General features: G+C 35.7%; 1 protein-coding gene across 2 annotated transcripts in view; it reads right to left on the reverse strand.

Annotated features, from left to right (window-relative positions):
• Window positions 1–26582, reverse strand: part of MBD5 (methyl-CpG binding domain protein 5) — a 470039-nt gene that overhangs the window by 46059 nt on the left and 397398 nt on the right. For both annotated transcript variants that reach the window (XM_032754128.2, XM_032145669.3), the window contains 4 exons: window positions 11869–12537; window positions 8054–8156; window positions 6815–6995; window positions 263–2398 (listed from right to left, as the gene is read on the reverse strand). In XM_032754128.2, coding sequence (XP_032610019.1) covers window positions 263–2398; window positions 6815–6995; window positions 8054–8156; window positions 11869–11981 — 2533 coding nt within the window. In that variant the 5' untranslated portion in view covers window positions 11982–12537. The remainder of the gene's footprint in view (window positions 1–262; window positions 2399–6814; window positions 6996–8053; window positions 8157–11868; window positions 12538–26582) is intronic.

Below are 26582 nucleotides of genomic sequence, written 5' to 3' on the forward strand. Positions count from 1 at the left end.
ACCAAGTGAAAGTCGAACAATATTCAAAATGACACAGATTGACAACAAATAATGGAAACACATGAAATCCTCTTAGCTGTTAATCTTCCCAATAGACAAATCCCTAGCATTCTGTAAATAAAATTATAAATACTAAAGAAATGAAAAGAATTTCACAATGGGGAAAGGATCATTTCTTATCATAATAAATATTTTGGTACAAATTTTTAAAAAAGTAGAAAAGTTTAGTACCTTTGGGTACTTTTTTCTAATAAAACCATACCTGCTTCAGAACTTGTTTGATTATAGCTGCTAACAATGCTGTTTGGTATCACTGGAGTGGAGGACGTTGAAATTCTTGACTGAGGTGGATTGGGATGTAAGGAATTTCCTAAAGCCATGCCCGACTGACTGAGCATCCCACAGTTCCCGCTAGCCTGAATCTGATTTATTAAACCTGCAAGATGGTGGTTGGGGACTGGACTGTTACTGTGAACAAAGTTAGTGTTTGCATTGTGGCAGTGCACGGCTTCCCCTCTTAAAGGTATGTTCTGTGTCAGTGAATTCTGAAGAACACTAGAGTTCATACTGGGATCTGTAAAATGCAGCTGGTTAGCAGAGCAAGGCAAAGCAGTATTTGAGGCCCCACAACCCGGGGTACTATTGCTACTCAAGTGAGAGCTTTGACAACTCATAGACTGTAGTAACTGAGACATTGAACTGATGGGAAATGAACCCTGACCCTGCTTCCTTAGCAAGTCAGGTCCAGGTTTAGGAACTGCAGAACTATCCATTTGAGACTGTCTGAGCAAACTCAACACTGTCGTAGGTGGTTGTTTTCTTTTCCGCAATGAGTCTTTTTGCTGAGACATCAGCTTATCTCTTAGTGCTGCTCGACCACTTTGCCCTTCACCTGTTGGGAGAAGCATGTTGGCAGTAGGAGGGAACATGGTGTTTAAAGTGCTATGTCCTTCAGTGTTGCCACTGCCGGCAACAGCTCCAGAATTGCTACTGCTGCTACTGTTGTTACCAGCGAGTTTGTTTTGATTTGCTAGCTGTGCTTTGGCTGCTGCTGAGAGTAAACTACTTGCTGGAAAGGAGGCAGCATTGTGCTGGTTCAAGATCTGATTTAAAGGCATTCCCAGCAAACCAGGCTGACTCTTTACAGAACCACTTCCGGCAGATGCAGTAGGAAAAGCTGCACTGCTTGGGGTATTTAGTACATTACTTATTCCAGCAATTAATGGGTTAGGGATATCCTTGTACTGATGATGTCCATCGGACTTGGTAGAAGGGCTTGATGGCATTGATGGCCTTGGGGACCCTATTGTTGACCTTGGTGACCTGGGTGGAACCTTAATACCACTACAAGTGGCCTGGGGTCCTACAGATGGCATCATGAAATTTCCATGATCTGATGATGTGGAAGATGACCGTGATCTTTGGGGCGATGCCTCAATCCTTCCAATTCCAGTCCCCATCATGTGCACTGGGGATGTCACTGGAGAAGGGGACAGGGAGGTTGAAGCTGAATGCTGAACTCTTTGTACATGACTCCCATGATTCATGTGACCAGGTTTTACAGTTGGCAATGGGAGATTACTTGGCAAAGGAACAACAGCAGGAGGCATGCTTACATTCATCATAGGTACCTGAGAGTGGACATTTGAATGGAAACTGGTTGGATTAATGATAACAGGGTTCTGATTCACTGGTTTACTAGGAATAGGGTCAAGAATGCCAAGTGGATCTTTCTCAGATGTTAATGGCTTTTTCTGAAGAGCACAGGAAGGTGGAGGAGGGGGAGGTGGGCCTTGGGGTGGCTTGTGGTGGAACATTGCTCGTGGTATTTCCATATTAGTTGAAAAATTACACATTGGTTTTTTCATTACTGGACTCTTTGTAGTCAAGGTTGGGGAAAGAGGTATATTAGTCCTTCCAGCCATTGCACAGGATGACTGTACAGGAGAACCATGTAGCATTACTGAAGGTGGAGAAAGAGGAGTCCTATTCAGGTGAACAGGACTAGAACTGGGAGCTCCATGAAAACCAGGATTATTTCTTGTGAAAACATCAGGACTTCCAAGCGGGTCAGTCCTTGGAGAGATTGAACCATCTCCATATATCTGGGAACCTGATGACGCTGGGCTGGGCAGGCCTCCATGGCTGCCACGGAATGGAGATTTCTGTCCATGTTCACTGCTGCCCAATCTCTGTCGGGGGTAGACAGGGTGGAGTTCCTGTTGTTGGCTTCCAGGCAGTTCTTGTACATACAGCCTTCCCATGGCGTTAGATGATCCAATCATTAACTTGAAAGGATTCTTACATTCAGGCATTACAGAATTTGTAATTCCTTCATGAGACTTATTTCTTACTGATCTTGGAGTTGCTGCCCGAGAAGGTACTACTGGAGTTGCATCTGATGTGAAAGAGAAAAAAAGAATTCTGTTAACAGTCTCAACTCTTGTGGTGGGAGGGAGGGAAGGAATGGAGGAAATCAGGAAGGGAGAGGGAGGATGGGCATCTGGAAGTAGGAATCTGTAAATAAAAGCTGTGATTCTATGCAATTAAAAGTAGTTCTATATATTAATACTATTTTAAATTTGATTTTAAAAAGTACATTATTTTCCCTTTGTTGACCAAAGGTTCTCAGTAACTGCTCATTATGCTTATTTACTCTTTATCTGCTGAGAAAGCATGGGCATCTAAAGCAATACATAATGACATTAGCCATTCTAATAATATTTAGAATATGCAAAATCAAGACTGGCAGTCCAGATGGAAATGGTGATATTACTATTTTGTTGGATTTAGAATTTTTAAGAATGCAGTTACAATAGAAAATTGTGATCTATGTGGCATAATATTTTCTTGGGTGATTTAAATGAATTGCCATTTTCACCACAAAATGTTCACCCTTATAAAAAATGCTTCTGTTATCTTACTGCAACCTTCTCAGAACAGATACAGTAATATTTCCTTATCCCAACATTTTCACTGTGAGAGTAAGACTTGATTTCTGTCTAATGGGGTTCCAAATCTTTTATAATGGGAGTAATAAGAAGAATAAATGCAGTGATATTGCAAACTAACCCATGCTTAGTTTCACATCATGTTTCTAACACTGTAATTTCTTTGCCCTTAATTAGTCATTATTGTAAAAACAGCCACAGCCTTTTACCTCAACTTAGGTAAAAGACTGCAGTTCTTTCATTAGACAGATGGGTGTATTCAGGGTAGTATGGCCACAGACTTCAATTCTTTTATTAGGATAGGTTTCTCATGTAAAATTTAGTTGAAGTGCTAAAACCTTCAGTACTGGGCTCCAATTGCATATTCTCTTTTTACGTGAGTGCATTTCTCCTTCTCTGGCTTTTTGGAATCCCTTCAGTTTTTCTGGAGATCAGACAGAATACAGGCAACAAAAGCAAGCAGACTCATCATACAGAATTTTCATTCTATCACATCAGAATTCCAAGTTTCGGTTTTTTAGCCCCTTTCGATATCTAACTATTTTATAAAGTTATGCCTTTTAAAATGAAAATGGCAAGTAAAATTTGTTTCATATGCCAATTCCCACCAATTGGTGGTAGCTGCTTAGAAAGCTGTGTTGGAAAGGAAGCTGAACTCTAGCTGGGCTCCATGAGAAAATGCCAATGAGTCTGTTACAGGCATAGGAGATGAGAATGGCACCATTCAAACTATACATCTGCCATACCTATTTTGAGACTTACATTAGCAAGTAGAGTTACATTCATTTGCAATAATAGGTACGCTTACTTAATAGATAATTACACATTTAAGATTAAATATAGTTTTCCTATCTGCTAGACACTATACAGGTCAAATCATATCATAACAATTACTGAGATAGTGGTTCTCAACCTGGGGTCCAAATAAATCTACATAGAGCACATTCAATTAGTAAGAGAATGCAGTGAACATATGTTTTTCTTGGAAAATGTGGAATTTCTGATTTTATCATGGTAGAGGTTCTTTGATAGAATGATTCCTGGATATAATATACGAAAAGTTGAGACCCAATGATATGAGAGAATTGCAGTAGATAAACTCAACTGAAGCTTATTTTCTTGTTAAAAAGAGATTTTTAAAGTTTGTAATTAAAGGAATAAAATGAAAAACATTAATATTTTGGGCACTGTGCTTGGCATATAGAGAGAACATTAACATCATTAGCATTATCCTATGACTGACCATGTTCTCTTTAGTGACAAAACAACCTACTTGTATTTTTTCCTGGGTATCAATGTATTTATATAATTATCTACAGTTCAGAGATTAAAAATACAGACACTGGAATTTTTATATCCAACTAACAGAATTTAGATAATAACTGTGGTTCAGAAAAAGTTTCTTCCAAACTTGGGGAAAAATAGTTACCATTTTAAAAATAACTGAAATACAAAATAAACAACAGTCAGGCTGATGTTTTGTTATAGAGTTGCAAGTGGAAACGCTAGGCACCCATCACGTGCTTTCATGTATATTCAAGTCGACCTTCCAAAAGAATAAACAGAAACAGATGCTTATGGATTGAAATAATGACAGGTGAAAAATTACTAAGTCAGTCTTCTGAACTTTTAATTATTCGAATCTCAACCTTATGATAATATAGTTTAAAATTAGGAAACTAAAATAAATGCTATGTCTGAAGCTAGTAAAAGGAATCAATCCCATGAAGAGTATCATTGTAAAAGGGAATGGAGGTGTACCTATTACACCTGTGCCAGTTAAATATTTACCTTTAATTTCCATAATTAAACTTGTATGTATAGGTATGACAAAGAAGCGAGATCTCCATTCTGCCAGGGTCTTTAGAAAGGCAATAAGCAGACTCTGTAGAAACTGGTAAAACTGTATGATATGTGCTGCGAGAGCAAGCACAGGTAAGAATATGTCCACGGTAATATGCAAAAATGAAAACATAGTTATACCTCTTCACATGAATGGTAAGTGTGAATCTTTAATTACCTGCATGACATGGCAACTGTTCTTCTTTGTATCCAAAGCAATCAATAATTTGGCCCCAATTTACCTACATCGGTCTAATCTTCTATTCAAGTCAGTTTCTACAACATCCCTTATTATGCTACACTCATTATGGAGAAGGTTTTTCCTATCCCCCTTATATGTCTAAATCCTACTATTTTCTAAGGCTTGTCCAAATCTGAGTTCTGCCATAAAGCCTTCTCTGATCACTACAGGTATACTCATCATCCCTATTTTTCAGAGTTCCATGGGAAAGTATCAATAATCCCTCATAAACAAATGCTTTTGTGTTTAGCCGTATTTTATTCTGAATTAATATTCAAACATTAGATTATAATATTTTAGAAAGCATTCATATTCTATCCCTTACAAAAAGAAGTTCCTCAGTCCCAAAGCATAATTCCACGGAGTACACATTAATCATAAAGGGAAAAGGGTACTTCAATAATGGGAAAATCAAATGGACATAATTTTAACTAAGCAATCAAACAATGTTATCAAAATGGGATAAACTGACGTTATGTGTCTAATGATGCGGAGCTAACATCATCTAGGCAGTATTCCTAGCAAATGTGTTTAGCCTGAACATAAATATGAGGAAAATCCAAACTGAGGAACATCACGCAAAGTTGGCCTGGACTCTTCAAAAATTTCAATGTCATGAAAAATGGAAAAAGACTTGTTAATTGATATAAAGATATGTAACAACTAAATGCAGTGTACAATCTTTGACTGCATTGTGAATCTTTAAAAAGACTGACTTCTTTTTTTTTTTAATCGAGACAGAGCTTTGCTCTATCACTCAGGTTGGAGCACAGTGGTGTGATCATGGCTCACTGCAGCCTCCAACTTCTGGGTTCAAGAGATCTCCCACCTCAGCCTTCTAAGTAGCTAAGACTAAAGGTATGAGCCACCACCATGCCTGGCTAGTTTTTTTTTTAAAAATTATTTTAGAGACAGGTCTTGCTGTATTGTCTAGGCTGGTCTCAAACTCCTAGCCTCAAGCGATCCTCCCACTTCAGCCTCCCAAAGTGCTGAGATTACAGGTATGAGCCACTGCACCTGGTCAAGACTGAATTTCTGTGAAACTATGAGAAACACTGTTAGGACAATTGGAGAAATCTGAATATAGATTGCATGTTAGATAATAATATTAGATCAGTGTTAAATTTCCTGAATGTGAGCCTTAGATTGTGTTTATGTAGGAGTGTGCCCTTATACTCTGAAATATTTAGGGTTGAATTGTCACAATAACTGTAACTTCTGCAACAAAATGTTAATTGGTAAATTTAGATGAAGGATACTCCATGAACTATTCTTGCAACTTTTCTGCAGCTTTGAAATATTTAAAAAAGAAAGCCCCCATGCATGCGCGTGTGTGGTGGTGGAGATATAAAAAGTTTTCAGCAAGGTGATTTCTGTTTAGTAGATGTTCGACAAATGACTAAAACAATAACACTGCTTTTGGGGACTCGATACCACACATTCCAATCCACCCCCAGGAAAAAGACTACATTTATTTCCTAAAAACCAAGGGAACTTTTGTTAGCTCAGCTTTATACACTTGCAGAGTATTTGTATGTACTAATTAGTGTTTATTCTGCCTTTTTAACTGAATGCTCTGGGTAAGAAATTTTGGGAAATAACCTCACTACATTTTTTCAGAACTAGTTTGCTGTTTGTAATAAAATTATAGGACATACAGAATTTTAAGAGCATTGTGCGTGCTTGAAAAGTAGAATGAGAAAATGCTAGGCAAAATGACTTCTAGCAACTCCTTCTCCAGGGAGAGGAGAATTCCTGAACCTTTCACCATATTACATACTTGTTCCTCCTCCAGGACTGGTGAGCACCAGAGAAGGATGTGGGGCTTCCATGCTTTTATGAAGTGTGGCCACTGCAATAATTTTTCTTTTATGTATGCATAGCTTTGTGACATCTTCATCTGCCTTAACATCTTCTGCGGTTCTCTGTTTCACAGCAGCTCCAGGATCAAAATTAAACACCTGGAAAAAGCACAGCCTTTGTTTAGAATATGTCTGTAAAAACATTTAATAAAAAGGTCCCTTTGTTTAAAAAAACATTTGTGCATAGATTAAGCCATAAATCTGAATAAAACTTTCTCAAGTTTTTAAGAAAGGCAACTTTATATAACTTAGTAAGTACTTCTGCTGAACTCAAGCTTTTAGTGGCAAAGTAAATAATGAATATTATCCTAATTCTAAGACAGCCAAGATAAATATATGAAAAGGTATAATATCTGATAATGTTCTCAATTTTAGATACCTCCTGATGTTCTAACAGTGTAAAAACAGATGAAGTACACTTAAAAAAGACAAAACAAAAAGCTATGATATTTCTACATATTAACTTTTTCCTTGGCTTCATTTTATTACTATGTTAATATTATCTTGTCACTGATTTTGAAAATCTATTACTTGTTTTTTTTTTAAATTTATTTATTATGTTAATCCTTTTTTTGGAATGTGGTGACACACAAATGAAAAGTAAAAATTGTCTAACCTTTATTTTTAAAATTAGCATTATAATAGACATTCACAAAATAATGACCTATTTCTATAGCAAATAATATTTTACCATTTTACATGATTTTACTTTTTACCTTGCAAATGAGTAAAACAGTTTCATATTTTGGCTATGAGGGTTCAGTTTTGTGATTTTGAGAATATCTGTGGCAGATTTTTCAATACCGGTGCTAACAATAACATTGCAGATTTGAGCAGTTACAGTAATGAGAGAAAATATTGCACTATTAAATGCTGAGCAATATTAGATACAGCTCTAATGAAAAGGTAGAAAGGTAGTTTTAATGAAATATTTAATATGAATATAGATTTGACACCTTTGAAAATGACTCTTAGACACGAATTATTTTCCACAATTTTTAAGCATTCCAAAACACATGCAAAATATGAGAATTAGATAAAGAATTAAAATGTATGATTGGAGAAGTAATAAAAAATAAAATTCCAAATGAGAAAAACAAATATATAAAATACCTAAAAAATAAAACACTGCTGTAGATCTATTGTGAAACGGTTACCTTGGGAAGAATAAGAGGACATTCCAAGCCACACTTGCATGTTCCATCAGTAAGCAGGTATGTTTTAACCTGCTCCAAGCAAGATAACAAAGACCCACTGGGACTGTAAAAATAGTTTAAAAAAACATCAGGAAATAATTTTGACTACACATATTATATGAAAAAAGGCATAATTTATAGTCTTACTGTCCTTTATGGGATGTTTTCCCACTAGGGAAAAGCATTTTCTTTGTCAATATTATGTTAGCTACTAAATTATAGCCTTTAACACTATTGTGTTTTCTTTTGAACCAAAATATTTCTCAGAAAAATACAGATCTTCATAGAAAATTAAATAAAACTATTTTGAAAACCAAGAGTAGACTAAAGGTGGTAAAAACACTATTCTTAAGAAAGGACAGAAGCACGCAAGAAAGGAACAGAGAACAAGAAAACTACATAAAAGCAATGACTCTCATTTTAAACTAGAATCTACTTTGAAAGCTCTTTGAGGAAAAGCAGAAATTTAGAAACATATTGAGGTTCAAACTAGAAAGTTGGCAAGTCCACAAAAGTTGGAGTGAGCAAGTCCCTGTTTATCTTGGAATCTAGAACCAAGTTGTCCCTATGTAAAAACAGGTTTCTTTTATCTCCCCCTCACCCATATGTTTCTTTAAAGATATAATAGATCAGTTATATCTGAAGATACACTGAAGAGTCAAACTGTACAGAGAGAGAGAGAGAGGAATTAAGCAGAGTTGACTAAAGAAAGGAAACTTATGAGGAAATAGGGTTTTAGGCAGCAGAGAGGTGCCTTGCAGGTCTTCGGCCAGTAATTGTGTAGGTAGTTCAATGTTACTAAGTTTCAGATCACAAAAGTCAGTAAGATAGGTGAATATTCATCAATACAGATTAAGTACTAATTCAGATGACAAGAGATGTCTCTGACTTTTATTTACAATGGGAGTTATTTTATGTGAGATGGACAATCTGCATTTTAGGACTTTATATTAACATGTCAACGTTCGAACTTAAATACATATTATGCTTTGAAATTATATACTTTTCACTTGAGAATATATTTTAGTTATGACTATTTACCAAAACCTTCACTTAAGCCCTCTGACCAAGTTCATCCAGAAACAATAATCTCCATTTCATATACAAAACATTACAATACTGGACACAGATTGTTCTATCTCTACAAAAAAACTAGTAGTATTTTTTAAAAATCTATTAGTGAACCAGCTTTAAAATGCAATTCATATTTTATTTATGGACACTTATGAAAGTAATTTCAGCATGTAGAAAATCTAAACAAAAATCCTCAACTTTGTCACATTACTCATTTACTTAGGCTATTTTTTTTTTCAGGTGATATGCAGAGAATTCTCATCTTAGTGACGAGTTCAACCACAGCATTGAAGGGCAACAAGATGTTTTTGGAGGTCTGGTGATTTCAATAAAACTAAGTCCGGCCGAGTGCAGCGGCTCACGCCTGTAAACCCAGCACTTTGGGAGGCCGAGGCAGGCAGATCACTTGAGGTCAGGAATTTGAGACCAGCCTGGCCAACATGGTGAAACCCCGTCTCTACTAAAAATACAAACATTACCTGGGCATGGTAGTGCGTGCTTGTAATTCCAGCTACTCGGGAGGCTGAGGCATGAGAAATGTTTGAACCCAAGACAGGGAGGTTTGCAGTGAGCCAAGATGCGCCACTACACCCCAGCCTGGACGACGGAGTGAGACTTTGTTTCAAAAACAACAAGAAAAAAAGTACAATATCTTGTTGATTTTTCATGTGATGCATTCATGAATTTGGTGAAAAGGAACTGCCTAACATTTTAACTTAGAAGAAAGTATATGGACGGAATCCTAGAGGAATTTAATTGTAAAATTAAACCTGAAGACATGAATCCTTAATTCTATTAAAGTACTCCAGACGCTTTAAAAACATTTCCTCTCAAAAAGTCAGCTGGCTTCTTTCCTTCAGTTGTATCTCTTTAATTAATTTCTCAGAGTAATAATTAATGTAAAAAATAGTTTAAAAACTTACAGCATGGATAAAGCTTAGAAGATTGGAAGTAGGTGGAAAATTTAATGTGTAGCCTCAATGCCACCCTGAGGCAGGAGCAGCTGGAGACTAACCTAAAGATTATGAGCAAACTGCACATTGAGCAGGGAGCTATAGAAGGAGCTATACATGTTCAAGTAGTAATTTAGTTATATACAAGCAAACTAAATCTATGCTGGTTAATTTAATTTGAGAGTGTTTTACCTAATCTAGGAAAGCTTGTTTCCAAAATAATTATCAGTATACAGATTTGAAGTTGGAGAACCCATACTAACAAGGATATCAGATGGTATAAAGTCTAGTCAGACTTGGAAAATCATGAACAAGATAACTGACAGTTTCTTAGCCTTTAACTTGGTTTTTGACTCCCAGATTTAATTTGGTTTTTGCTCGCAGAAGTTGAAAAATCTCATCTATCTTTCATGGGAATAAAAATGAAGTGAAAAAATAATTATCCAGATTTTAGAGTCTTTTGTTCTATGCTGAATATACAGTTGCTCTTTATAAACTAGAACAACCATAAGTATAAACATACAACACAGATAACTTGCTATATTATATTTATAACAAAGTATTTCTGGTAGTTTGTTAACAGCACTGGTAATAGAAACTCTGAAGAAGTTATCTCATGTGTGCTTGTTCATCTCATCTACCATGGGATGAGCTTCATATTCTCTGCTTTCTGATCCCTTCACCCCAATAAACATGGATCACATCTTTAATATTATAGAAGTAAAATTTATGTAACAAAATGCTTTTAATTGGTAATTAGATTTACCTCCAGAAACGCCTTACACACAACAAGCAAACAAACTCAGGACAGAATCTGAACTGACTTTCTGAGTTATTATGTCATAAAATAGTCTGTGTTTACATATCCAAAAATATCTCATTTCTATAAATACATTCTTGCTGGACTGGCAAATTCTGTTGAAGCTGGGATATAAATAGCCACACTGAAAGTAATAGCATTAATTTAATAATGGAATGTGATACCTTTTAAAAAATTTTAAGTATGTTTCTAAAATTTTTCATTACATCACAAAGAAAGATTTATGGTATCTTCTTTCGGACACTTACAGAAAAACTATGAAGTAGGGAACTTAGATGTCAACTATTTAATAAGTAAGACTAAAACTTCTTTTTAACAGTTCAGTCATTCCATTCAACTTGTTCTACAAGAGATGTATAGCATTGACATTGAAAAGAGTAGGCACTAAATGACTATTTATTTGTAAGATGCAGAGCCTTCTCCATGACTTTTTCACTTTTACTATTACACGCAAGGAAATAGATTAAAGACGATGCAGAAAAAAAGAAACGTATTTTTAGTTAACATGAGGCATTAAGAAATCTAATAATTGAAACTTCCTATGGATAAAAACTCAATTTTATCAAAAAAGCCAGCTGACACACTCTGAAGGACAGAGTAATTCTGTCAAGTGATATCAGGTCAAGTGATATTTCCAGTATTTTACATTCTCCTGTGAATGTGGTAATGTTGATTGCATGTTTCTTTAAGAAATCTTCATATTTTTCTTTATTCTTGTTACAGAGATAAGCAGAATGACACCTTATATAAACAAGTAATGCATAAAAATTATCTCTGGAAATCTAAGGCAATAAAAACTCTCATATGTTTCTAGCACAAAGGTCACTTTTTCACATTTATATGAGGTGCCATCAGTCACCATGTTTGGTTCTCTCCTTCGTCTTTGGAGTACAACTTTGTAGGTACCACAGGTAATAATAAGAACTTACCTGACATAAAGCACTCCATTTTGATCCACACGACGCTGCCAACCCACAGGAACTTGTATAGCTGGAAGACCTCCTTCCTTGTCCCCTCCGTCACACTCTTTGCCTCCATTCATTTTCTGTATCTGCTAGGGACTCTCCAAAGATATCAGCAATAAGATGATATCCTTATATTATAGAGCATGATGGCCTTCAAAAGTGGGCCAGTGCAGCACAGCTTTTCCCAGACTGTACAAAACGCATTGGGAAGCTTCAGCTCAGTTTGGAACCAAGTCCTTGAAATCTGCCATTATGAAAAAAATCAGCTTCCCATTATAATCTACATTAAATAACCAATATTTAATTCCTAAGGATGGTCTACATGGGTAAAAATGAGTGCTTCTGACTAAGGAAAATCATAATTCACCAATGCTGGTACCTGTCTGAAGTGGGGGTGGGGAGTGTAAAGTTTTTAGTTCAACATTTGTCTTGAACCTTGATGTTGTACTAAGACAATCTCTATTGTTTAGAAACTGGTCTCATTTTTACAGTGTGAGTTGGTTAATATTTCCAGGTACCCGCCTTTATAGGCCACATTCTTTAAACTTTCTCTTTATCTTCCAATCTGAATCCAAGGTGTTGCAGGTTGGTTCATCTGATGTTTTCATGACTTCAAAATTCCAATAATGTAGCCTGAAACATATGTAAATATGTGAACTTGTATATGTAATGTTGAAAACTGAGAAGCTTTACAATTTTAAAACAGAATAAACTACGAGTGTACCCAATCACATTGATGTCCTTTGCTATCAAAATCATACATCAAATTCAAGTTGTTTCCTTCTTCCATCTTAGTCCACTTACTCCAATTAAACCAATCTCCTTGCTCTTTGGCATATCCAACTTTCTAATTACTAGAGACAGACCCGTAATTATGGCATTACATATACACATACACTCAAACATGCAAACGTACACATAAGGCCTCCTTCTAACTTGACATAAAAATATATCCATCACTTCTTATGACCTGTAAACTACAGAGTTGTCTGTTAATCCAACCATATTTTAATAAGTCCTTAATATTATATAACCCTTTGATTCAGTTTTCTTTTCTAATCATTATACAGTTTCAGTCTAGAAAAGAAAACGTTTTTTTAAAATAAAAAGTTAGAAGGAAATAAATTTATAGTACTTTTCCAAATATAAGAGGTGGTTTCCCTCCCATATTACTGAATATGAGTGGAAGTTGTTTTATAGTCAAGAGTTTACAAAATTCCTTATATTATGGGGTGCTCTTTTAATTCCTTATTCAGTTACGAGGTGCTACTTGAGGAGGACATACTAGCTTGAAACAGCCGTAATCAATGATAGTGTGGAATGCTTATAAAGGTTATCTTGATTGAGCTATTAAATAAAAAATCATGGCAAGTAAATTTTTAGAAGATTTATACCCAATCTTGCGGAGAAGGAAGCTTCACAGTTGTTAGTATTATTAGCTTTTGTAAAGAAGCCTTTTTATGACCAATTTAATATACTGTATATAGTTACACTGTGGGATTCATCAAACTACACTAAAGAATGGATAAAAAACAATTATCCTAGTGCTGAATGAATGGGACCTGTGGTTTGTGATAAATATTTCAGTGGCAGCATTGTCCACAGATTCAAAAAATACTATATTTCAAACAATTTAAATGGAAGCGAAGATGATATACTCTGAAAAACTGTGTTAAATGACTTAAGATTCATATGGAAGTATTAAATTAAAATCATTTTAAAATGCATAAGTGAAAAAGCTAATGCATTATTTTAGACAACATGCATTTCAAATATGCATGTATAACTTAATCAAGTAACAAATGAAACAGTGTAAACAGACACATAACTACTTAACTACATTCCTAAAAGTCTGTGTATTTAAGTTGGCCCAAAACCTTTTTTGGATCTCTCATTAGGAAAGCAGAAGACCACCTTGCAGTAAAGGCCATCATATACTCAGGTATATGCCTTATTCGCAGCCTTGGCTCTGAGACAGGTTAAGGGTGTTGTAATGAAGCATTTACTCTCAACTGAGAACAAGGAACTGTGGGTATGGACGTGGCAAACACTGGCAGGCAATGCGGAAAATATCAAAAATTTACTGGGAAAAATTTCGGACTGTAAAGAAAAGTACCAAGTAGTAGCAGTCCCAATGGGGTCTCAAGCTGGTAATTTGCATCGCTGGCCCCAGTCCACTGTGCTATACTTCTCACAGAAATGGCCCACCTGCAGGCATAACATCGTCCACTCACTGTACCTTTGACCATGACTCCTGCTGTTCATGTCTGTGTTTATTCACATTTCATTCAACAGTTAGTGAGCAGCTACTATATGTGCTAGGTACTATGCTAGGTGCTGGGAGTACAAAGATGGTAAGTACTGTGGTCTGAATGTCTGTGTCCCCCCAAATCCGTAGGTTGAAATCCTAACCCCCAAGGTGATGGTATTAGGAGATAGAGCCTTTGGGAGATGATTATGTCATGGGGGCAGAGACATCATGAATGGCATTAGGCCATAAAGAGATCTCTTCCAACATGTGAGTTTGCAGTGAAAAGACCATATGCACTAGAAACTAGTCCTTTACCAGACACTGGATCTGCCAGTGCCTTAATCTTGGATCTCCCAGCCTCCAGAATTATGATAAAAAAGTTTATGTTGTTTATAAGCCATCCAGTTTACAGTGTTTTGTTATAGCAGCCTGAACTACGACAGCAAAGTACTACTTATCCAAAGCCCAGTGTAATATTTGGCACTAATGAGCTACTCAATGTGGAAGAACAAAAAGGAAAGAGGACGGGAGGGATGAGGAAGTTAGGAAGGGTCAATCCCTGTTCACAAGGAGTTTGTGGCCTCATGGAATTTCTAGTGCTTGTGAAAGTGGTATGAACTTTGTGTCATCCTGGACCTCTAGTTTTGTCAAATAGCAACAGACTCTGATGACCAAACTTGTGTTTTTACAGTCCCTTTTCATGCCTGTTTTATTACCTTGCTTTTCCAAAGAAATCTCTTTAGTGGTCTCATCATTACACTGGGCCCATTCCCATTTTCCCTACTTTTCAGCTTTCTATTTGATACCTTTTTTTTTTTTTTTCCTGCCTGCTCTTAAATGTGGCTCCAACTTCCCTGAGACTGGCTGGCTCACTCCATTAAGTAATTTGTGGATCTGCCAGATAATAACATTGTAGTGATTCCTGCCAAATGCTTCCCTCACATTTCAGTAATCAAAAATACCAATATCTGATGGCTGGGTTTTGCTTAAACCAGCAGTTCTTTAACATGGTTCTGGGACAAACATCATTATTGCCAGTAACACCTGGGAACTTGTCAAAAATGCAGATTCACAGGCCCAATCTCAGACTTAATGAATCAGAAACTCTAGGGACAATCTATTTTTTAGTAAACCCTCTAGGTGCTTGTTCTGATGCCTGTTTGAAGTTTGATGCCTGATCAAGACTGACACCCTAAACCGTCTGCCTCTCTTCCCAAGAAAAGGCTAGTTTTACAGCTTTACATCTTTCAGGCGGCCAGCCCTCTCATTTCTTTTGTCCAGGGTTTGGGGATGGGGTATGGCAGGATCATCCCTTTTTTGCTGCTACTTCAGCCTTCCAGAGGCAGCACAACTGTAAGGGTCTTAGGAAGCCCTCATGGCAAAAATCCAATATAGTTATCATTTATCTGTTAAGTGGCATTTTTTTTCTCAACATTCATATTGTGAATTTGGAAAATACAGAGAAGTTTGAAGATGAAAATAAAAACTGAACTGTAATCTCACTGCTGAATAATAACCACTGAAAATACAAAAACACTATAAAACTCTGATTAAACAAATAGGTGAGGATACAAACAAATGGAAAGCTATTCCATGCTCACAGATTAGAAGAATTAATATTGTTAAAATGACAATGCTACCCTAAACAATCTACAGATTCAATGCAATCTGTATCAAACACCAATGACATTCTTCACAGAAACAAAAAATTCCTAAATGTCTATGGAACCACTGATATGCTTTTTTTCAATCATTTGTTTTTAGAAAGTTTTAAAAGCTTACATAAAAAATGAGTTTAATAAACAACAACATCCACTACTCTAATTTTACAATGTAAACATTTTGTCATTTTTGCTTATTTTAAAAAATAAGATGAAAACATTACAGATGAAGTTAAATACTATCCCTCACCCCTACCCCATTTTCCTTTTCAGCCCAATCCCCTCCCTTCCACCCCAGAGGCAACCAGTATAATGATTCTCGTCTGTATCCTTCTGGGTTATGTTTTAATACGTTTATTTCCTATATGTGTATACATAAACAATATTTTACTGTTATATGTATTTTGGAATTTTATATAAATACTGGTATATACTACATATAATTCTGCAACTTACTTTTCTAAAATTCAATGTGTTTTGAGAGCCATCTCTATTGAGGTACATAGATCTATCTCTATTGCAGATACAGGATTCCCATTCATGAATTTTTAACCTTGAAATTGTATTCTATCATATGATTATACAACTATTTATCTATTGGTATATCAATCATGCTAATGGATCTGCACATTTTCAACTCTACAGATATTGCCAAGTTGTTCTCTGAAGCAGTTGTACTGATTCCAAATATTTTCTACGTGTAAATGTGTCTTTTAAATATTGAATCATTACCACTTTTTTTTCTTCCTGGGCATTTTACTATGACATTAAACACTTTTCCAAAACATGATCTTTAATTGTTGGATATAATTTTGTGATAAATGTATATATAATTTCTTTACTTATTTGCCTTTGGTGGACATAGATTTTTCTCCCAAATTTTCACAATGACAAATAAATCTGATAAAAATATTCCTGTACATAAATCTATGCCCATCTTGATAACTCATTTAAAATTATTTGCTAACATAGAATTGCATAATTCTAGGGTCCTTGATACATTTCTTAAAGTGCCAGGAGGGTAGAACTAGGAAAGCATTTCAGGCCATGTTTCTTAAACTTTTGAAACTGATGCATGCCTTCTTTTGCTAAATATTAAAATCAATTCTACTTGCCTTCATGATTCTGATAACTTCACCTTCTATATAGACTCATCCAAGATGTAGTCAGGCTTTACTTTTATAATTTTATAATTATAATATTATAAAAACTAAAGCTTCTCCTGTTTTCCAAATTTAACACTTTAATATTACTATGCTTTTAGAGGTACCTATTTCACAGCATCTTGCCTCACCTCCCCAAAGACCCACCTTGTTTATATGGCTTCATTTAAGCCCAATAAACATAGGTCAAAAAATAAAAGATTTTGTGATATGAAGGTACCTCCATCTTACTAAGACTCAGGATCTACAATAGATCTTATACTTAGGACTTAATTTATGTTTATTTCACACACAGTAGCAATAAGATGCAAAATTGTGTGCATATGTGTGTGTGTGCATGTGTGTATGTTCTGAGGGAGATACCTGCCACAATTCTACCAATGTTTTCAGTTTCCTGATTCCTTTAAAAATGCAAATTAGTCTCTAGAAATGGCTTTTGGTGGACTGAATTTTAGCAACTGGATTTTCTTCTTTACATTGGCTTCTTCTGACCATTCATCGTTCAAATTAGACATCATCTCCTCAAAAAAACTGTAATGTAAACTCTAGGGGTACTCTCTCACACTCTGTTAATTCACTGACACTTTTATTATCTGATGATGATGATTATCGTTTATCATTTATTTGTGTGTTTATTGACTAGCTCTCCCCATTGGAATGTAAACACTCTAAGAGCAGGACCTTGTCATATTCCCAGTTCCTGGTATCATCCCTAGCATACAGTAGGTGCTTAAATACTTCAGAAAGACTGTGCATATTCTAATTAGTCAATATAATTTTACATTCTGATTTTTTACCATGTAGGCTTATAAAATTTTAGCAACACATGTGTTTAAAATGAAAGAGGTTTTTAAAAGAAGCCAATGACTATGCATGTTCATAAAACAGCAAAAGAGCCTTTTGCTCTAGATTTTTCCCTGATGATCTCACAATCTCTGAGTGATAATTTCTGTGTTCAAAAAGTGTGATAGGGTTTCTAAGAAAATTAATATGCTAAGTTTAAATTTTATTTATAAAGTTAATCACAGTTTTATTTACTAAGTGGTTTATAGACACATTTTAATTGGATTAATAAAGGAACCCCTAAAATAAATAAATGTAGCAATATAAAAATTAAACATGTTTCAAGAGGATGCTAATTAATGGAATAGACCTTTTTTTTCTCATTTTGCTTTAATGACATTATTGTCAACCTAAGAATAAACTCACTACTTTATGAAGTGTTAAATGGGTATTTTATTTTACTTTAATTTTTTGGAGACAAGGTCTCGCTCCGTTGCCCAGGCTGTAGGGCAATGGCACGATCACGGCTCACTGCGGCTTTGACTTCCTGGGCTCAAGCTATCCTCCTGCCTCAGCTTCCTGTATAGCTGGGATCACAGGTGCCCAAACCAGGCCTGGATAATTTTTTGATTTTTTTTTTTTTGTGGAGATGGGAGTCTCCTTTTGTTGCCCAGGCTGGTCTTGAACTCCTGAGCTCAAATGATCCTCTTGCCTTGGCCTTCGAAAGTGCTAGGATTACAAGTGCGAGCCACCATGCTTGGCTTAAATGTGTATTTTTAAAGTTATACTCAAAACAAGATGAAGTTACATCATGAAAATAAGTAAATAGCTATTCTTCATAAATCTTTTTTAATAACATCAAATGTCAAATTCTTCTGATTAAATGATTAATGATAAAAATAATGAATTGGTTTTTGAGTCATGTGATATTATGAGTAAATTCTATTAAAATGTTTATAATGACATCACACAATGATCTTGTGCTCAGTGGATGGGAATACTGGGAGACACAGTGGGACAGAATCAACACCCAATTAATTATTGATTTATCAAGCTGAGACTATGTACATGAGGTAAAACACAGATATTTGATATATCTAAATCATGGCTTATACTTTTAATACTATGATTATAAACTTAGCTTATGGAATATTTAAAGATAATTAAGAAGTCCACTCTATTCCTATATTTGCAAAAGTGAACAACTCATATTCTCCAATTGAGAACAAGACCTACATAAAACCTGCCTTTATGCTTATATTCCAAAACAATATATACATGTAACAACAGACATGATTGGATTAAAAATAATAGCATTACTATTTTGGAGAGGGAAGTCTGAGTGGCTACAACATAATTATCATTTTATTGGATAATAAATGAACATATTCATAATCTTTCCATCATTATTGGCTGAATTATGCTTGTTAGAGTAACCCTAAATGACATTTCCTCTTTCTAATTATCTTTAACCCTCATATCAATTATCCAAACAGCTCCTCCACAGTACCTAATCAATCCCTCATTCAACCTTCCCTCATCTGTTTCACCTTTCACCTATTTATTCAAGACATGCATTTTTATTTATGAGCATACACATCTTGCAGTTATATCTTTTTTCATATTTTTTAAAGTGTGCAATACATTAGCCCCATTTTTGGTCTAGTTATTATTTTCATTGCTTATCTTCACTGTGCAGTCACTTCTTCCAAAATATGCCTCAGATACATCCTTTGTAAGCGACCCAATAACTCTGCCAGGCTCCACTTATTCACTCAAACTACCCCTAGCACATTTCCATTTGTTTTATGTAGTTGTACAAGGATACCCTAAAAAGGCAAATCTCTCCTGCCCCTGCCACTCCGTAAAGAGAAATTCTCTAGCTTCAGATGTCCTTGACCGTTCACTGCAGAAAAGTTCAAAAGTTCACAACCTGAGAATGAGTGATCATAACGATGTAGGAAAGTTATATTTTTCATCAGCTCTCAAGGTTACAGAGACAGGCTCCTGAGAGTGAGGCCAGTCCTCAGAGTCAAGGTAGCAGGCATGCTTGTCTGTGCCCATCTTTGGTCAATAAGTTTATTTATACCAGGCCATATTTTGCTACAAAAATTCAGCAACTTATACACTCTAGTCACATAGAAGTCTTCATTGAACTAATTGCTAAATGTGGTAGGCTGCCACAAAATTGCAGTTCCTTCCATCAGGAGATGAATTTATCACTCCATATGCTGAATCTTGGCAGGCCTTGTGATTTGCTTTGACCAGTGGAATTTGATGCATATGATACTGTTCAAGTTTTGCACCTAAAACTCAAAAGGCCTTATAACTTTCGTTCTTGTTTCTTGGAATGCCATCATCACGTGAACAATCTGAGCTAGCCCCACTGAGGATGAGAGACCATGTAAAGAGAGAAGTCTAGCTGTCCCGCCAGTCCAGCTGAGGCCCTAGACTTGTAACAGCACCATGTGGAACAGGGATGAGCTGCTAGAGCTGGGCCCAGACTTAACTGCCAACTCACAGAATCAAAAATATTATTTCAAATAGTCAAACAATTAAAAAGCCTAAAATAGGGTTTAATTTAAATCAATCATAGTATTGAGAGGCTACATAGCATTACTGGTTAACAGCAGAAGCTAGAAGCTGTTTGAACCTTGGTTCCACCCTTTATTAGCTTGTGACCTTGCACAAGTTTTAAAATTTCTTATAAAATGGAGATTATAACCATATAGGATTGTTCTGGGAAAAAAGTTAATGTAGATGTGCCTAGCACATAGTAAGTATCCAAATTGTTATTAGTCATATATAGCTATTAAAGTCGTATTACAGAAATTTTAATAGCACTGGGGAAAGGACCATGATTTTGTTAGGTGAAAAAACATACTATAAAATTATACATATAATTATAATCTTAATTTACAAAAATGCTACTATTTATATAGACATAGGAATAGAACACCACTATACTCTATATGTTCTCCGGTAGTAGAAAAACATACTTTCTCATTGCCTTTTTGGATTTTCAAATTTTTCTATAATAAACATATTAGCTCTGTAATCAGGGAAAATACTATCTTCAAAAAATTAAGTGTTATATCTGTAGAAGAGCTAATTAATGTTTCCCTAATCCTTAGAAGTATTAGGGAAGCTTTTTATTGGAAAGCTTCATGCCCAGTAATATGCTATTATTTCTCCTTCTGTTTTATTCAACTGGAGAAAAAGATATGGAGAGTCGGGAAGAATACCCCATTAACCTATTATGATCTAGATACTGCAAATAAAAATTAAGGCTATCCTTTAGATTGGTTCTAAAATGCCTCTGGGTGTCATGCCCACTTTTCTGCTTGGAATTTTGTCTCCCATCTCACCCTCTTGTTCTTCACTGAATAGCTCCCACTTATCTCAGTTTAAATGTCACTTTCTCAGAAGACTTCCCTCATCCTCCTAATCTTTACTTGGCTTCCAAGTCTTTAAATTAGGCTCCCCTTGTAATTCTCCCACATAATATCCAGTTCTTTTGCTTCACAGAAATTATTACAAACAACTGAGCTTTCTCTTCGCCCTTGACATCCTACAAGATTGCAAAAGAAAAAGCACTTGAGAAAGAGAGGTTCAGGTTAAAGCTTCACTTTGTGCCTTTGAAAATATATAAGGAGGTGGGAAGTGAAGGTCTATACGCATATGTGGAAAATACTTAACTATGAAACACTTCCCTTCTTTAAAGCCAAAAATTGAACAATTACCAGCTCTCCAATACATATCTTTTAAAAAAATTTATTTTTTATATTTTCTGCAAACCCACCTAGGAATGTACTCAAGAAATGTAGGAAATTGTTTTAAAGAATAGCAACAAGTTACACCAGAACATCTATGAACAAAACGATAAACTCACTATAATTCTGAAGGAAAAATTATTTATGATTTATTCCTGTATGTTAGCTGTTACCACAGCTGTTATTTTTTGTAATTTTCTGTAATATGGTGATTTCTCATAAGGAATACTGATTTAAAAAACTTGGCTGTATTTACATAACCTATTTAAGAGTACACCAACAAGGTTTGGGGGGTAATTTTCACATCTTATCTGTGCATTACTAGTATTTTATCTACTCGGGATGCAGCTTAATATATGAACATCAAATCTTTGTTGAAAAATGATGTATATCAATTTTGTTTATTCCCAAACCTGTATGATGAGAATAAAATAATGCAAATTATGTCCATTTGGAGGTTTGCAATACACCAAATGGTGTATTTATATATACACTAATATTTACATACCCTTTTACTATAAAAATATTTAGCAGTCTTCAATTCATTTAGCAATGGCTGCCAAGTTCCTACTTGGATTAATCAATACCAAACAGAAGTAAAGTAATTTATACTTTATATAAAGTATATAAACAAATATAAATAAATCAATACCAAACAGAGGTAAAGCAATACCCTACTAGTCCCCTAGTAACCTTGAAAATCAGGTTACTCAAAGGAAAAATAAGACAACTCCTTATCCACTGAAGAAACCCACCCAAATACACTGTGTCTGAATATGTATCTAGGAACACTCAAGTCCAATCAGTCTCTCCAGCAAATATAATTAAATGTTCAAGATAACTACAGTCTAATAAAGTATTGGGTAAGGTCCTTCAAGAAACAAGAGGAGGAAGATTATTTCTGTGCAGATTTTAGAAAAGGGAGCCCAAACAGCATATAATCTCTAAGCCCCATGAAATAAGTGATGTTTTATTGTGTTTATGTAGCTCACATATCAGGAATGAAACAAGTAGTAAAACCCATGGATGTTTAATGGCGTTTAATGAAAAGTATCTCAAGGAGACTCCATTCAGTACTTGACTGACTGCTCATTGGAATGATGAGGATGGCAGGGAAAATGCAGCAGCCACAGACATCTTAGGCACAAAGTATTCAGGTTGGAGAGGGAGGGAGTTTCAATATAACCAAATGAGGCATAGAGTGTTTTGGAGGATGTACTGAAGAAAAGCAAAAGCTGTAAAAGTCTCTAATTTAACAAACAGATAAGCAAAATGTAAGACCAGTCATACACAGGAGGACTCTGGGCCAAACCCTACCTACAGAAGTGTTTGGCTTGCACATGGGTTAAGAATAATAATATAAGCAAATTAATTGGCAATATTTAAATCAAAAGATTTCACATAACAATTCTATTTCCTGCTTTACCTGAGAAACTGGACAATATGGTAACACTAGGCCAACGTTCCTGCCTTGCAACAATTATCTGGAATGGAGCAGTGGCTGCTCCTCCAGAAAGGACTTGGCGCTCCAGTTCACTGCAGTAGCTTCCTGCTTCATTCTCATCACCTGGCCTCTATAGGCATTTGAGTTTCCAACTTCTGGAATAGAAAGTACCTTGAGATAAGGCTGAAGGTTTCACTATAGCCCTTGACAAGAGGTATAACTTATTTTGCTAAATAACCATTTATCCTACATTTCACGGTTTCTTCAAAAGGGTAAACGATGAATTCTTAGTAGATCATTATGCATTACCAGTGTGTGTAGGAGGGCCAGTAAGCCAGCTAAAACCATAAGCACATAGGTAACTTTCCCAAGGAAATTGAGACTGTGGTGATTCTTGACTTAGAGGAGGTAAAGGGTACAGAGAACCATCCAATTTCAATCCTCTACTTTCCTTCCTTCCTTCCTTCCTTCCTTCCTTCCTTCCTTCTTTTTTCTTTCTTTCTTTTTCTTTTTCTTTCCTCTCTCTTTTTTCTTTCTTTTTTTTCTCCTTCCTCTCTTTCTTTCTTTCTTTCTTTCTTTCTTTCCACCATCATTGGCAATATCACATTATCTTTATCTCAGGAACTCATCTTGGGAATCAAATAATTATGGAATCGAATTGTACAGTTACTCTTTTTAGGATATATAAAATGCCACTGAAATTTTTCTAGATTAAAAAGATGGTTTTCTTTTAGCAAATAAATTCATCAAGTCTTTCAAAGGTATACTTGAGATCTTATAACCTGTTTACTTTCTCCTAGTCATCAGGGAGATATTACTATATTCTGTGTGACAAGGCTCTTCCTCAGCCTGGGTAAAATAATCCTCGAAACAGTCTAACTTATTTTGTTCTACCTCCATGGCCACCACTGGATAACCTTCTGATTATCTGATGGATTTCATAGGTGCTCTGATATAATTAAGTTACTTACTTGGATAGCAAGCTCAAGTATTTCAGTCTTACACACGCACACACACACACACATAAATAAATAATCTGGTATATAAATTAATTTCTTGTAAATATAGATGGTCTGTGTTAGATCTCACGGGCTCATCACTCTTGAGAATAAGAAAAGTTTTTAACCTGGAAGAGCTATCCTGGACCACAGTTACTCCACAGGGTACTCCCACCATTGAGATTTTCCCTTCATATCTAGACTATTGTTGTGTTTGTTTGTTTGTTTTTGGATACCACCTTCCTCTAACTACATCATTACTAGAAAAACTAGGGAATGATTTCTACATATGGCTAGCCAGTTTTCCTTACACCTTATACAAAAATTAATTCAAGATGGATTAAAGACTTAAATGTTAGACCTAAAACCATAGAAACCCTAGAAGAAAACCTAGGCAATACCATTCAGGACATAGGCATGGGCAAGAGCTTCATGTCTAAAACACCAAAAGCAATGGCAACAAAAGCCAAAATTCACAAATGGGATCTAATTAAACTAAAGAGCTTCTGCACAGCTAAAGAAACTACCATCAGAGTGAACAGGCAACCTACAAAATGGGAGAAAATTTTTGCAATCTACTTATCTGACAAAGGGCTAATATCCAGAATCTACAAAGAACTCAAACAAATTTACAAGAAAAAAACAAACAACCCCATCAAAAAGTGGGTGAAGGATATGAACAGACACTTCTCAAAAGAGAACATTTATGCAGCCAACAGACACATGAAAAAATGCTCAAAATCACCGCCATTAGAGAAATGCAAATCAAAACCACAGTGAGATACCATCTCACACCAGTTAGAATGGCAATCATTAAAAGGTCAGGAAACAACAGGTGCTGGAGAGGATGTGGAGAAATAGGAACACTTTTACACTGTTGGTGGGACTGTAAACTAGTTCAACCATTGTGGAAGACAGTGTGGTGATTCCTCAAGGATCTAGAACTAGAAATACCATTTGACCCAGCCATCCCATGACTGGGTATATACCCAAAGGATTATAAATCATGCTGCTATAAAGACACACGCACGCATATGTTTATTATGGCACTCTTCACAATAGCAAGGACTTGGAACCAACCCAAATGTCCAACAATGATAGACTGGATTAAGAAAATGTGGCACATACACACCATGGAATACTATGCAGCCATAAAAAAGGATGAGTTCATGTCATTTGTAGGGACACGGATGAAGCTGGAAACCATCATTCTCAGCAAACTATCACAAGGACAAAAAAACCAAATACCGCATGTTCTCACTCATAGGTGGGAATTGAACAATGAGAACACATGGACACAGGAAGGGGAACATCACACACCGGGGCCTGTCATGGGGTGGAGGGAGGGGGGAGGGATAGCATTAGGAGATATACCTAATGTTAAATGACGAGTTAATGGGTGCAGTACATCAACATGGCGCATGTATACATATGTAACAAACCTGCACGTTGTGCACATGTACCCTAGAACTTAAAGTATAATAAAAAAAAAAAGAAAAAAGAAAAACTAGGGAATGATTTTGAATGACAGCAGGACAGGGGAATGTGTAGGACAGAGTGTGGGAACATGGTTGGGTGGTGCTGTTTCTCAGAAAGCAGCCAAGAGAGACAAAGGAGCAACCAAGGGATGTGGAAACAAGGTCAAGTGGCATTTCTATTATATGATCCTGATATAATAAATGTACTCCAGGTATTATTATTAATGTTGCAAGTATTGGACATCAACTCTATGTGAGGCACTGTGACGGATACTGGGAATCCAAACATGAAGAGAACGTAGTCCTCACCTTAAGGAGCTTACTGTCTGGGGAGAGGAGGGGTGGGGAGGTTGGCATAACACTGAATGATACTTGTTATGATAGGGCTAAGTATGGCGTGCTAATTAAGCTCGAAGAGAGAGTTAATCTTGTTTTCAAGAATTGGTAGGTGTGGTGGGCAGGAGACATCTAGGGCTGCAAGGAGCTTAGATGGGCAAAGAAAAGGTTAGTGGGAGACCTGAAACTTCGCCTAATCTTTGCAAATGATCTCATTTCTGAAAAATTAATATTGAAGATTTTACATTTCTGTCTGTTAATAACATTTCTAATATCGTACTCATTTTTAGCTGGTAAAAAAAGTAGGGGTCTCATTTTGTCAGACTTTTTAACCTTGAGATGTGATAAGTGATGAAGCAGTAATAAATGTTTTCCAAAGGAAGATGTGGATACCTGCCTGATGGCTGAAATAGAAAATGATGACCAGACATCTAGATAAGCAAATGCTGTTTTCTTGACAAAGTATTATCAAAGAATGATGATTTGCTTTAATAAGAAAGGAATATTAGATGTGAGTGCAGTGGAAGCAGAAGCCAAAAGGAGCAACACACGGGTGAGAAAGTATTAGCCTTAGATAAAGTAGTTTAAAACCACTGAAAAGTATGTCCGTTAATAAAAGAAGTCTCTAAATTATGAGAAGAAGATGGCTATGATGCTAAAGTTATTTTAGCCAAATGAATAAATAATATTTCCATTTATCTTATCAACTTCCAGGAACTGCACTGAACACTTTATATATACACAAATTAGCTCATTTAATCCTTTAAATTTTTTAAATTTTTAATTTTTGT

Source organism: Hylobates moloch, unplaced genomic scaffold, assembly GCF_009828535.3.
Source record: "Hylobates moloch isolate HMO894 unplaced genomic scaffold, HMol_V3 SCAFFOLD_24, whole genome shotgun sequence".
Taxonomy (NCBI): Eukaryota; Metazoa; Chordata; class Mammalia; order Primates; family Hylobatidae; genus Hylobates; species Hylobates moloch.